The 14,471-nt window shown below is 41.2% G+C and overlaps 1 protein-coding gene across 1 annotated transcript in view; it reads left to right on the top strand.

The window, feature by feature from the left end:
* The window catches only part of TTC3 (tetratricopeptide repeat domain 3), a 69,643-nt gene extending 56,549 nt beyond the window's left edge, over positions 1–13,094 (top strand). The window contains exons 35-45 of the mRNA XM_057410052.1: positions 191–330; positions 3,897–3,965; positions 4,668–4,764; positions 5,671–5,771; positions 6,406–6,499; positions 7,056–7,154; positions 9,788–10,209; positions 10,668–10,788; positions 10,924–11,151; positions 11,366–11,455; positions 12,092–13,094. Coding sequence (XP_057266035.1) covers positions 191–330; positions 3,897–3,965; positions 4,668–4,764; positions 5,671–5,771; positions 6,406–6,499; positions 7,056–7,154; positions 9,788–10,209; positions 10,668–10,788; positions 10,924–11,151; positions 11,366–11,455; positions 12,092–12,202 — 1,572 coding nt within the window. The 3' untranslated portion in view covers positions 12,203–13,094. The remainder of the gene's footprint in view (positions 1–190; positions 331–3,896; positions 3,966–4,667; positions 4,765–5,670; positions 5,772–6,405; positions 6,500–7,055; positions 7,155–9,787; positions 10,210–10,667; positions 10,789–10,923; positions 11,152–11,365; positions 11,456–12,091) is intronic.
* The last annotated feature ends 1,377 nt before the right edge of the window (positions 13,095–14,471 follow it).

Below are 14,471 nucleotides of genomic sequence, written 5' to 3'. Positions count from 1 at the left end.
ATTTGTATGTGACACTGTGGAACGGGGTTTCTTCTATTAGCTGGCTGCAAAATTAACCATTAGTAAAAGTCATGTTACTGTACTTTTCACTGGCTTAGCTGTTGATCATAAGTGCCAGCAATCTGCTCTAACTTGCTTTTGAATAAAATAGTGTTTTCAGAAATAATGTTTTCTTATTTTCTGCTTTTAGTTATCAAAGACTGAACTGGATTGGTTTCATCGAGACTTAGAAATGCAAGTGAAAAAATGGCAACAGGAGAAAAAAGAAACTCAAGAGAACTTTAAAGCACTAAGGAACACAGCTAAAAAGCATACAGATACCAGTGAGAGGTACTAATTTTAAATACTGATTTACATCACTCTCCCTTTGATTTTTCTTTTTTTTTTAAGCAGCCGTAAGTACAGTGATTTCTGATAGACTGTGGTTTTAGTATCTCCTGATACCGTGATGTATGCATAGTGAAAACTCAGACTTGTTGCCCTGATTATGTCATTCTGAAATTAGTTAAATGCAATTCTTGATTAGAGCTGCTGTTAATAGGATCTATGTACAGCATTATTTAACCTAATTAACAAATGGCACTTTCTTCACTGTTCAAGATCTCAACATTTTCCAGAATCCTGTAGCACTGCTTTTTCACTTTTCTCCTTTATGACTTACTGTTGCTTTCTCAGCGTGCTCCTCTACTGCATTATGATTAGCTTGAAATTTTCATTTCCATTTTCATTCTTTCTCTTTCTGTTGTACAGTCAAACCAACCAAACTCTGGTCAGCCTTTTTGTCCGTTTCTGCCACAGTAGCCTGAGGGTCATCCAAGGATGCACATTTCCTCCTTTTCTAGTCCTATAACTTGTTTCCTAGATTCAAGTAAGACTGCCAGAACCACATAACTGAGTGTATCTATTGAGTTATCTCAACAGAAGTCTGCAGAGTTTTCCATAGAACTTAAATCATTAATATCAATGTGTGAAGCCCATCATAACCCTGTCTGTGTGCAGCAGACCTAGCTCTTTCCCTGGCAGTGGGCTCTTCTGGCTGTGGAGGAGCAAGAAGCAACTTCTACCGTGGCCAACAAGTATCCATGAGATCATGTCACTGACGTACTGAAAAATAAATCATGCATCATTTGATGCAGTATCATCAGTAGCTTTTTCCGCAGCATTCCAAAGACTTCAGAAATCTTTAGGTAACCTGATGATTGGCTGTGTAACCAGATAGGTGTTTATCACAGTAGTAGACTGAAATGGATGCAGTGATCACGAGATGATTGAATTCGAGATCCTCAGGATAGTGAGAAGAGCGTGCAGCAAGCTCATTGCCCTGGACTTAAAGAGAGCAGACTTGGGCTTCTTCAGGAACCTGCTTAGTACGGTTCCATGTGATATAGCCCTAGAGGGCAGGGGGGCCCAGGACTGTTGGTTGATATTCAAGGATCACCTACTGCAAGCTCAGGAGTGTTGCATCCCAACTAGAAGGAAGTGCAGCAGGAGGGCCAGGAGACCTCCTTGGATGGATAAGGAGCTGCTGAGGAAAATTCAAATGGAAAAAGAGGCTTAAAAAAGGTAGAAGCAAGGACAGGTGGCCTGGGAAGAGTACAGGGATGCTGTCCGCGAAGCTAGGGACCAGGTTAGGAAAGCTAAGGCACAGTCAGAATTAAACTTGGCTAGGGATGTTAAGGATAACAGGAAGGGATTCTATAGGTATGTAGAGAATAAAAGACAGACTAGGGACAACGTAGGCCCCCTACAGAAGCTATCGGGAGAACTGGCTGCCCTGGATTTGGAGAAGGCTGAGGTTCTTAATGACTTCTTTGCCTTCGTCTTCACTGGCAAAGGCTCTGACTGCACCACCCAAGTCTTGGAAGGCAGATGCAGGGACTGTGAGAATGAAGACCTTGCACCCACTGTAGGAGAGGATCTGGTTTGAGACCATCTTAAGAACCTAAACGTGCACAAGTCCATGGGACCTGATGAGATCCATCCGTGGGTCCTGAAGGAGCTGGCAAATGAAGTTGCTAAGCCACTGGCCATCATATTTGAGAAATCATGGCAGTCAGGTGAAGTTCCTGACGACTGGAAAAAGGTAAATATAACCCCCATTTTCAAGAAGGGGAAAATGGATGACCCAGGGGATTACAGACCAGTCAGTCTCACCTCTGTGCCTGGCAAAATCTTGGAGCAGATTCTCCTGGAAGACATGCTAAGGCACATGAAAATCAACAAGGTGCTTGGTGACAGCCAGCATGGCTTCACTAAGGGGAAATCCTGCCTGACCAATTTGGTGGCCTTCTATGATGGGGCTACAGAACTGATGGACAGGGGCAGAGCCACTGATGTCATCTACCTGGACTTGTGCAAAGCGTTCGACACTGTCCCACATTACATCCTTGTCTCTAAATTGGAGAGACATCAATTTGATGGGTGGACCACTCGGTGGATAAAGAAGTGGCTGGATGGCTGCACGTCAATGGTTCAATGTCCAGCTGGAGGCCAGTAACGAGTGGTGTCCCTCAGGGATTGGTGTTGGGACCGGTCTTGTTGAACATCTTTATCGCTGACATTGACAGTGGGATTGAGTGCGCCCTCAGCAAGTTTGCCAACAACACCAAGCTGTGTGGTTCAGTTGATAAGCTGGAGGGCAGGAATGCCATCCAGAGGGACCTTGACACGCTTGTGAGGTGGGCTGATGCCAACCTTACGAAGTTTAACCATGAAAAGTGCAAGGGTCAGAGCAATCCCAGGCACAGCTACAGGTTCAGCAGAGAAGAGATTCAGAGCAGCCCTGCAAAGAAGGACTTGAGGGTACTGGTTGATGAGAAAATGAACATGAGCCGGCTTCAGTGTGTGCTTGCAGCCCAGAAAGCGAACCGTATCCTGGGCTGCATCAAAAGGAGCATGACCAGCAGGTCAAAGGAGGTGATCCTGCCCCTCTGCTCTGCTCTTGTGAGACCTCACCTGGAGTATTGTGTGCAGTTCTGGTGTCCTCAACATAAAAAGGACATGGAACCGTTGGAACAAGTCCAGAGGAGGGCCACGAGGATGATCAGGGGACTGGAGCACCTCCCATATGAAGATAGGCTGAGAAAGTTGGGGCTGTTCAGCCTGGAGAAGGAAAGGCTGCTTGGAGATCTCATAGCAGCCTTCCAGTATCTGAAGAGGGCCTATAGGGATGCTGGGGAGGGACTCTTCATTAGGGACTGTAGTGATAGGACAAGGGGTAATGGGTTAAAACTTAAACAGGGGAAGTTTAGATTGATATAAGGAAATCCTTTCCTGTGAGGGTGGTGAGGCACTGGAATGGGTTGCCCAAGGAAGCTGTGAATGCTCCATCCCTGGTGGTGTTCAAGGCCAGGTTGGACAGAGCCTTGCGTGACATGGTTTAGTGTGAGGTGTCCCTGCCCATGGCAGGGGGGTTGGAACTAGATGATCTTAAGGTCCTTTCCAACCTTAACTATTCTATGATTCTGTGATTCTATGATTCTATGAAATCTGTACATTTCTGCTTTCGCTATTTTGATTTTTTAAGTTACAGGTAAATACTTAAAATAGCTTCTAGATAACTGATGAAACTGACTTAGGATAAATTCTCTAGTCAGATTTGTCAATTCTTACTGTATTTTTAAGTTCTCTCCAGGTTCACAGACCTGAGAAGACTTCTGGCCCTGAATGCTGCTGCGTTATCATTAGTCTGAATAGTTTGGGGTAAATTTGTCTTAAAAAATCATCAGCCTGCTTTTACATTAGTTACTGCTTAATTAGGAGTACATTTAAATGTACTTACAGTATTAAACAGCATTGTTACTGCTGTGCAGTTCTCACTGTTTTATAGGAACATGCTATGTATTTGCTAATGAACATTTTTCAGTACAAGCTTAATAAATGTTTGATTACTCTAGGTATTTGAAGACCATCGATGAGAAGGAAAAGCAGTATAAAGAATATTTAAATACATATCTCGAGACCAGGTAAAACTCTTGTACCTTTCATCAATATTTACATTTTTCTGCTGACTCATCATTATTGAGTTCTCTCTTTGGGTAAAGGATTAGAAAAAACAAGCACTTTAACCTCTATCTCTTATTTGAAGTTAGTTTATGTTCACTTATTGTGAGTAAATATTATTTTCTTTTAGATATGTAGGATAATAAAAATCTGGCTTTTCAACATTATTTTCAACATTGATTATATGATGTTGTGTTTTCAAACATGTGTTAGAAGTTGGCTGTGATACAGACATGCTGAATTGCTATGTGTAGCTTTGCACATCCACACACGTGTAGTCCTAAACATACTTAGTGTTACCTAACATTTCCTAAAAGTAACTCATTTGCACATAGTACAGAGACAAGTTTTCATTTACAGGTACATTCTTTATCTATGTGACCAGGCACACTCACATGACTGCAGTAGGCAAACTCCTGTAAACTTTTAGGTTGCACAGTGAGAAGTGGTGAAGAAATAGGGAGGCTGTGCCTGTGGAGCCAGCAGTAGGGCTGCATGAGCATGGTGCTGTACTTGAAAGCACAAGCTGAACAATGTAAATGGAGATGTGCCATTCTGAAGAAGAGTTTACTTGTAGAAAACCTCCAAAATGCCATAAATTTTAAATACTCGTCTGTCAAACATTAGTCAAATATTTAACTTCTTTTTTTTTTTCTATTTCACAGTAATAAACTTGCTAGTGAAAAAGTAAAATTGGAAGAGCTTATAAAAAAGAGTCAAGATGACTACCAAGAGTGTGTGAAAAGAGCTGTTAAAGCAGAGGTACAAACAAAATATCTTAACTTTAGCAAAAGCTTGGATCATTTGCACTAATAGTAGGTGGGGAAGACAACTGATGAAGCCTTACTTACTTTTAAAATATCATCTAAAACTTTTCATAAGCATATATCAAAAGTGCTGCCCATGATGTTATCCTACAGAAAACTTCACAGATCATCAAAGCACATTGTTATTACTGACCAGTGTTAAAAAGAATCTGGGGGATGTAGTATTGCCCCAAACAAAATTCAACTAGTGATTGAGTTTCATACTTACCCTTGTTATGAATACATTCCATTAGCAAGAATTAACCATAGGAGCTTGGAAAATTTCTTGTTTAAAGTAAGTCACAATGTATAGCTGCTGCTTTATGAGCTAGAATCAGAATGTAACAACCAGCGTGTGTGTTTCACTGAAAGGAGAGTACTGAGAAATACCAAGATTTTTTCTAAACCAGTATGTTTTATACTGGCCATGCTTTGAATATCACAGACAATTCTCCCTTCTTAAGAAGGGCTTGAAGGCCGTCTTGGGATTTTTATAAAAAGATTAGATTGTTGGTCGACATTATTTTTCAACTATGCTTTATTTAAAAGGTTGCCTTAATTACTTAAAGTGTGTATTTATACATATATAAATATATATATATATAGGGTAAATTGCAAATGGAACATTTATGGAAGCTTTCTACTATCAGCTGAAATAAATGCAGCCTTTTTATCCTCCTGAAGGCCTGCCAGGGCTGTTAATTGCATGTGAAATTGCTCATTGTAGGAACTCTATGTGTGTTATAGTCTGTATCATCAAACTATTGTTTCACATGCTTATTAAAATCTATTTGAGGTTTTATCCCTTCTGCTACAGCACTGCTTTTACTGCATGTTTTTTTTTTACACTGTTTTGTTACAGATATCAGTACTCAAAAACTGGAAGGAAACTCAAGTATGCAAGCTAAATGGCATAGCTGCCAAAGCAGAAGCAAATGTCAAGATGCTGAAGTCATTGAGCAGGTATGGAGAGTTTACACCAGAAATTTCAGTACTATTAGTAGCTACATACAAATAACTTTTCATCTCAACAAGTCAGTTTTGCTCAGAAAGGGATGTCAGCTTGAAAGGTGCATAGAAACATAATAGTTAAATACATCTTTCCTGAAGCTGAATTTCTTTGTAATATGAAATTACCAACATGTGTGATATTTAAGCAGGAGCAAGCTTCTTGTCTTATTATTTCTTAGCCAGGGAAGATCAGGCTACTGGGAACATTCTAGTTATTCCTGCACAGTATTGCTGTGAAGGGCTGCAATGAAAATAAGGAAGAGTGCAAACAAAGCTGCTGGGCATGCAACAACATTGTTTTCTTCCTTACGAGAAACTAATTAAGCCCTTGGTGTTACCTTTTTAAAAACCTATGACAGGTTCCATTTCCTTATATTGCCAGAAAATACCAACTTACATTTGAGGAACCCACTTCTGAGACTGGAGAGGATCCAAGTACTGGTCATTTAACTGGTTTTAATATTGCTTGAATCTTTAGCTGTGATTTAGCTGGTAGGGAAAAGAACTAACTGTGGTACTAAAACCGATAGTCTTGAACAAAAATAATGGGAATGTTGGAGTTTAACTGACATCTTGAATGCTTCAGCAGCTCAGCTTCGGCAGCACCTAAGTTGAAGTCACAAACTGAATCCTGGGAAGTATTTATTTCAAACATAAAGAAACAACTGGAAAAAGTAGAGGTAAGCCTTAATTTCTCCTAAAGAGCCTTAAGTTGAATGTTGGAAATTAAAACAGAATACCTTAAGTAATTTTGCATTCCTTTTTTAAAACACCAGTAGCTTGTCCTGCAAATGCTGAACTGCAATTTTTAAATTACAAAAGAAAGGCACAGATTTAAGTCCAGATTATTTAAGTATAGTTAAATTACGATGGCTAACTTCAATTTCATAAAGGCAAAAATCTGTCCTTTATACATTTGCTTCAAAATTGCATCTCACTCTTACTCTTGGTACTTTTGTACTTTTTGAATTTCAGATAATCCATGCAACTTCTCTAAAAACAACAGAAAAGTTAAGATGTAAAGACTGAGTTTTAGGAACTAGAAAGGGTTTCCCAAACCGTTTCAAGTATTAGTGCAAGTACCTCATTTATAGCAAATGGTAGCCTCACGCCTCTGTTTGAAAGGCCTGGTATATCATTGGTGTCTTGCAAAAAAGTAGTTGTGTTCATGCCATTTTAAACAGAGTGAGCTTTAGTTAATGCTGATGTGGAGGATAATTTGTGTTTCTTCTGCAGACCGAGTATGAAGAAAAAATTCAGATGGTGAAAAATGGTGCACGGAACTGCCTCACTAAAATGGAAACTGAGGATCTTCCTTCTCCTCCCAGTGTCTTAGTATGTATCTTACATTTGATAGCTGTTTGTTAAGAAGTTCTTTAAGTTTGAATTAACATGGCTACCTGTTACAGGATATGTACATAAAGAACTTGAACACAAAGTAAGCTGTCTCTCCATAAGTCCAGGTAATTGTCAAAAGGAAAAGGTGACTGTGGATTAGCATGATGAAGGCCAGTAAGAAGGTTATCAAGTCCTTTGAGAATCTCAAGCTGTTTTAACTTTAAAATTCTTCATATTCTATCTAAATTGGGACTAATATTTTTGTGTGTCATGACTTTCCTGTAGCACCAAAATCCATAGGGACAAGGCCCCATTACACTGACATGTGTAACTGATTACAAATACCAAAATCAACTTCCAATTCTATCTCTTGTGAACTAGATGGAGCATAGCCATTTATGGAAATGCATCTTCAATGACTACATCCCAGATAAATACTACTTAAACACATTTTGTTATGGGCCAACAGTTCCACAAATGCTTTGCTTAAGTCATGTTAGCTAATTCCATACCCTGTGATTGTTCCTGGAACAAGGACAAAGTCATAGAATCACAGAATAGTTAGGGTTGAAAAGCACCTTAAGATCATCTAGTTCCAACCCCCCTGCCCATGGGCAGGGACACCTCACACTAAACTATGTCACCCAAGGCTCTGTCCAGCCTGGCCTTGAACACTGCCAGGGATGGAGCATTCACCCCTTGTCCTAAAGAAGAATCCCTCCCCAGCATCTTTACAGGCCCCCTTCAGATACTGGAAGGCTGCTATGAGGTCTCCAAGCAGGCTTCTCTTCTCCAGGCTGAACAGCCCCAACTTTCTCAGCCTCTCTTCATACGGGAGGTGCTCCAGTCCCCTGATCATCCTCGTGGCCCTCCTCTGGACTTGTTCCAACAGTTCCATGTCCTTTTTATGTTGAGGACACCAGAACTGCACACAATACTCCCGGGGAGCTCTCACAAGAGCAGAATAGAGGGGCAGGATCATCTCCTTGGACCTGCTGGTCATGCTCCTTTTGATGCAGCCCAGGATGCGGTTGGCTTTCTGGGCTGCGAGTGCACACTGAAGCCGACTCATGTTAAGGTTCTCATCAGCCAACACCCCCGAGTCCTTCTCTGCAGGGCTGCTCTGAATCAAGTATCAAGTCAGTACTTCTTGAACTGTCCATGAGCACAGCTGTGGGGAGTCACCTGACTAATAAAATATAGCCAAGCTAGCTGCAGCAGTGGTGCAGATGTTCACTGATGGCAGTATTGAAAGCAGGGCAGGGAGGTGATGCCCAGCCCTGAAGACGAGTAGCATTCAGCAACCACAGTACCTGGGATGGTGTGGATTAAGGGGAAGACGATTCAGACATCCCTAAAAATAGGGGAGATAATGGACTCAGTAAGTGAAATGTTTTCATAATGCACACACATAGGAAATCTGTGAATTTGCTGAAGAGGCAAGACAACTTTTTATATATATTCTCTGCAGAAAGTCTTGTGACTTTTTTTGGTTGGTTGGTTTTTGGTATAATTTAGATACAAGGCTCTGTTCTAATACTGTGTTAATGATCATTACTACAGTTTTTCTAGTCTTAACACAAGTCATAGTTACACTTACACTTCCTGTATGCCTGTTCTTCCCCACTTATTTCTAGGTCTCTCCTTTCTATTTATTGGTACAGATCTCTTAAGAGTATGTAGGTAACTTAAGTTACCATCCTTTGGTTACCACCAATTTACAGGTTGAGGGGGAGTAACTGTTGAGGCTCTCGTTCTGCATTTGGTATCTATTTTTACTGCAGTAATACAGGAGTAACCTTTTAGAAGGGGTATCTGTAATTCTTTTGGCTTTGAGAGGACTTTATTAAGCCCAAATGAAGGAGATTTGAATGAAAACTTTTTTTCCCTATTTAATTCCATTAATTAGCTAAACACCTTCAGAAGGATGGTAAAATATCACTTTGAAAAGGTGCTAAACTAAAGAACATAGGACAAGAACCAGCAGGTTCAACTTCCAACTATGAAGAAGTGCAGAATTTCAGTTCTGTGTGTTAGGAAGCCACCTTCCTAGAGCAGTCATGCTCTGAAAGAAGTAGCAGTCATGGGGTCAGACAACTAAACTGACTTTTAACGAGTTCTTCCCATTTATGGAAGAGAGTTGTTAGTGCAAAAAGAAGTCTTCCTGACTCGTGTGAGCTCCAAGTTTTCAGGATGATGACTACAGCTGACACATGTTTCTGGTTTTAAAAAAAAATTACACTGAATTATATAGAGATCATGTAACTCATTAAAAGCAGTGAAATCTGTATTTCCAAACTGATGGCACTTATTTAAAGCAGTTGTTTCTACTACCAATTTCAGGCTATACCTGTGTATTAACTTGACAGCTGTCCAACAGTTAAAGGAACAACCTGTGTATGTGCTGTCCTATTGAATCCCATTTCAGACAGGTGCTCTACGTGTAGTACCTGTTACGGAGCATCTCTGTGCAGTGCTTTTACCCAGATGAAGCAAGTTTAGATAAATTAATGTGACCTTCCAGTTCCTTGGCATGACCAAACATGTCACAGTTCATGCTGCAAATGCTCGAGAGATCTGCTCAATTTATTTTAATCACTGTTTTTCCTGTGAAATTGTTTTATTTCTAGATAAAACAAAGCAGGCCTCCAGACGGTGATCCAGCCATCGTCATGTGTTCCTCTGCACCTGCACAACCAAATTTACTTCCTGCATGTTCAAGTTCTGAAGATCAAAGTCTAACACATGCTTCACTTAATACACAGGCTGGAGCTAAGCCAGCATATGCAAATTCTAAGGCTTGTTCCGCAAGTGGTGGATCAGTGAAAACACCCTCAAAGCCCCTGGAAGGATCGTATTCCAATAAAGTTCCAACAACTCGCCCGTCAGGGATTTCTGGAAGTAATGCTCAGAATGTCCAGCTGAACCAGAAGCACCAAGATGACTCAGCTACACAACTGAGGCCTCCCAGACTTCCAACCAACAGAACGCTTCCAAAGCCACTGGAAAATATTATTGCACAACTACAGAGCATATTCCCAAATTACAGCAGGTATTTGTTTTCATGAATGTAATGCTACGCTGAGTAACAGAAGTTCTGAACATCCAGTACAAGAAGAACTGATTTCTTAGAAGGCTTCTGTTTCATGAGCAGAGTAATCTTAGTTGTTCCATTCACTCCCACTCAGTGAGACATTCCTTAAGGGAACAGACCTGTGGTGTTGGCTTATGGGTTTTTTCTCCAGTTAAGAGCCACTACCAAATAGAAGTAGCATTATTTTATTGTTTGGGGGGGGTGCTGGTGAGGGGTGGAAGTGTGTGTTATCATTAAGGTAGATTCTAGTCGCTGTAAGGTATTGGAAGCAGGAACTTGGTGCAGTTCATTTGAGTATCTTTTCACTGCCATGAATCAAGCATGGAGGCTAATGTGTACTCTCATGCTGTAACTATGCTGGTAACAGCCATCATGTTGCCAGTCAGACATAATCAATGTTGTCTTTCCCCCTCCAGTTCAGACTTCACTAGCTACATAAAAGCCATACAAAGAAGAAATGGGAATACACTGTCAGGTTTGAGCTTCGATGAAATTCTCAACAGAGTGACGGATCTCATTCTGGAGCAGCAGAGTAAGGTACTGTGGTGTGCGTAGCTGCATCCCTGACAGAGGAGCTGGTGCAGCACAGCCCAGAAAATCATGCAACCTTGCCTTTGCTGCCAGGCTCTGAAATGCAAACTTGTTCCAAATTCTTTTCCAATACCTGCCTAGGCACCAACTTCAACTGGGAGACCTGTGAAGTCACCATCCTCTGTGTCCGCGGCACAGGCTGGAACTCAGGGTCAGGAAGTCCGTGCAGGAGAACACGTTGCCAGCCCACCCAAGGCAAAACCTGCACTTAAAAATGCTTCGAGTAAGAATCCACCTCAGCCAAGTCTCCAGCCCTGGGGAAATGTTGGAGCAACACCTAAATCAAAATGGAAGAAACGAGACTTTACAGTAAGTTCTCCACTGTTTCCATGACGGGAAGTGATTGCTGGGTGGTTCTTGTAAGACATAAAATTATCCAAGTACTGATAGCAAAAATAATTGACTCATTCATTTGGTGTGCAAAGGCTTAAATAGACTTTGTTAAAATTAGTAACACCATTAACTTATTAGAATTTGTTGATTAATGGTTGCCAGCTTTCAAATAACTGTGTTTTATGTCTAGGCCTCCAGTGATGATCCTTGCACAATATGTCATGATGAGCTAAGCAGAGACTCGTGTGAACTAGAATGCGGGCATCGTTTTCACAGAGAAGTAAGGACTTTGTTCTTATTGCTTAGATACAAATGCTTACGGACATTGTCTAGTTTCGCCCTTGTTCCATTTCCTGAAAGCAGCCTTCCCCTCTTAACCTGTGTGCACCTAAGAGCAGTTCAGAACCCCCTTTCCTTTTCCATACTTTACACTCCAAGACTTGCAACCCACGTGGCCTTACTGTGCCAGAAAATTTTCAGGTTTAGATTTTTAAGTGAAATGATAATTCATTAGAGTGAATTTAAGCTTATTTTTCAGAGGATGAATCTGGTAGTCAAGTCACAGAGTTGTTTGCAGTGTACTTACAGAACGGGCTATTGCTGTAAGCCCTGCATTTGCCACCTGCTAGCAGCTGCACAGGTAGCTTCCTGTAGTAAGAAGTCAGGATTATGTGAGAATAACTGGATGCTTCTGCCTGTGACTTTTTCCTTGTTTGTTCACTGCAGATTTGTTATTGCAAAGTAGGTGCAAATGTAAACTGATGAGCACAGCGTCACAGCTGGAGAATGGTTCTCTACTGCAAACTGTAATAACATAGAATATCGTGTGCTTGCCTGTTAGTGACAATTACTAACTTGGTTAAACTGAACTCCTGATACTGGGCTTTGTGTACTCAATATCTTCCTGTTCTTGCAGTGCATTAGAACCTGGCTCAAGCAACACTCGAGTACCTGCCCCATCTGTCGTGTTCATGCTCTATTACCTGAAGACTTTCCTGAGCTTCCTGCACGGAACAAATACACCTAAACCTTGTTATATTGGAACACATTGTAGTAAGATGCAAAGCAGCTGCAGAATAACGACCATGATAAGGAACAGAAACATAATACCTAGAAAGAGACGGAACCCCAGCTATATTGAAATGGTAGCAGAGCTTGGACTGCTGCAGTGTTTACCACTGAGCTTTAAGCCATAAGATACTGGTATTGCCATGGTACCTGCAGAATTAAGCTGGTGTCCTCCAAGATCCAGCACTCTTCCTGTGTGAAGCCAGTGTAGTTTAGAGGCTGGCAGCACACAAAACTGGTTGTGTTTTTTGGCTAAGGGATATTGAAACTACTCTATCCACTTTTCTCCAGGGATGGTGCATCACTCTTTGCAGGAGTGATGCACCATCCTCCAGAGCTTACACCACCCTGAAAATAAATTCTAGTATTAAACAAGTAGGTGACCCCAATGCCAGACCAGCAGAATTTGGAACAGCCAAGACATTACCTTCCTTTGGCACAAACAGTTAGAATTTAACCGCAGGATTCAAATCAGGCTTGTTGTATTCATTATGAATGCAGTTCACATAATTGCAGCTCCTTACTCTGCATAAATTCATAGCTTATAATTCAAATTGTTTAAATTATTACTTTTAGTAATACTTTAAAGCAAGGATTTTTTAAATATTCATGTGATTCCTTCTTTTTGTTTATCATTAAGTCGTGATACTGTGGCTCAGTTCTTTAATCTCACAATATGATTTGAATTTGCCTCATTGCTGAAGAGCTGATTTATTTAAATCAGAATTACAAGATTTTTGGTTTTGATGAGGGAAACCTGCATCTGTATTCTGAGCGTGGATGTTCATCCTCAGAGTGAGGTACAGAATGCAGGCAGCTGAAAGACTGGCTCTCCTACTGCTTTAGAGTCTGAGCTTTCCTGTGTATCTTTGCCACTGTAAGACTTTTGTACACTTATAAGAGTGTACAGCCTGACCACCCTGAAACTGAACTGTGACTGTTGTTTGGATACAGGCACTATTATGTTTATTATATGAGGTTGTTAGCTAATTCTAGGAATCAGATGTTCCCCCAAATGACTATATATGCTCCAGATGAAGTTTTAAACTATTCTGTGATTAATCACTATATTACTAGGCACTTGGATCAAAAATAAAACTTGTAGCAGCTGCAGTAGTAATTTTTTGTGTGATATTTTTACTAAGTGTGAGTTACTGGTGAGTGGTCTACCATAGGCTGGTGAGCCTTGCTGCCTGAACATCTAGGTACTGCACTACTCACCGTAACAGCACATGCGCCCTTTTCAGCTTCCATTATGTTCTTGGGGTGGGGGATACATCATCTTTCTAGCTTGTTAGCCCACATCCTTGACCCTCAGGACCAAGGGTTGGAGCAATCAATCCCAAGTTGGGTTAGGGCAATCTGAACTACAACTGGAGGCTGGGCAGGGACTGGACTGAGAGCAGCTTTGAGGAAAAGGACCAATGGTTGGGGCTGATTGACAAGAAGCTCAACATGCACCAGCAGTGTGCACTTACAGCCCAGAAAGCCAAGCATGGCCTGGGCTGATCAAAAGGAATTCAACCAGCAGATTAAGGGAGGTGAGGGTGGTTAGCAGTTGTATTGTGCCTCAGTTGTGTTTATTGTTTATTTTCCTTTCCCCTTTTAGTTTTATATTCACTCCCCTTGTTATTTTCTTTAAAATTATTATTATTAGTAGTAGTATTTAGTTACTGGACTGTTCTTATCTCAACATGTGGAATTTGCATTCTTTTGATTCTCCTCTCCATCCTGCCCGGGGGGAAGGAAGGGAAGGGTGAGCGAGCAGCTGCGTGGTACTGAGTTACCGGCTGGGCTTTAATCACATCTACTCTGGACGCTGGGGCCAGGGGCAGGATGGACAAAGTCCGTCCTTCAAAACGTTGATGGTAGGATGTGATAGTGGCACTTGAGCAGCAGGCGGCACTCTTGCACCACCATCCAGACTAGAGAGAGCACCTTTCCTTAATCCCGTACGGGTTCCTGATCTTAATGTGTTTTACATCCTAGTAAATATCTACCTCCTCCTGGCCCAAGAGTGTTGCAAGACAAAAGTAAGAATTCCAGATGGTATTCCTAAAGGTGATACAGAACTAGGGCTAACCCTAGAACTGAAGCTTCCTGCTTCTTCACAGTGCTGCTGGCTACAGCTAAAGGAAACCATTTCAAGCACTTAATTCTGTCGTTTCAAATTGTCATCTTTACACTTATACTCTATATAATACACAAGAACCTCAGTTCTAAGCATT

Source organism: Pezoporus wallicus, unplaced genomic scaffold, assembly GCF_028554395.1.
Source record: "Pezoporus wallicus isolate ANWC-B61680 ecotype Strahan unplaced genomic scaffold, APGP_CSIRO_Pwel_v1 contig_7011, whole genome shotgun sequence".
In the NCBI taxonomy this organism is placed as follows: domain Eukaryota; kingdom Metazoa; phylum Chordata; class Aves; order Psittaciformes; family Psittacidae; genus Pezoporus; species Pezoporus wallicus.
The sequence above is the reverse complement of the archived record's forward strand: the minus strand, read 5'-3'. Positions and strand labels throughout refer to the sequence as shown.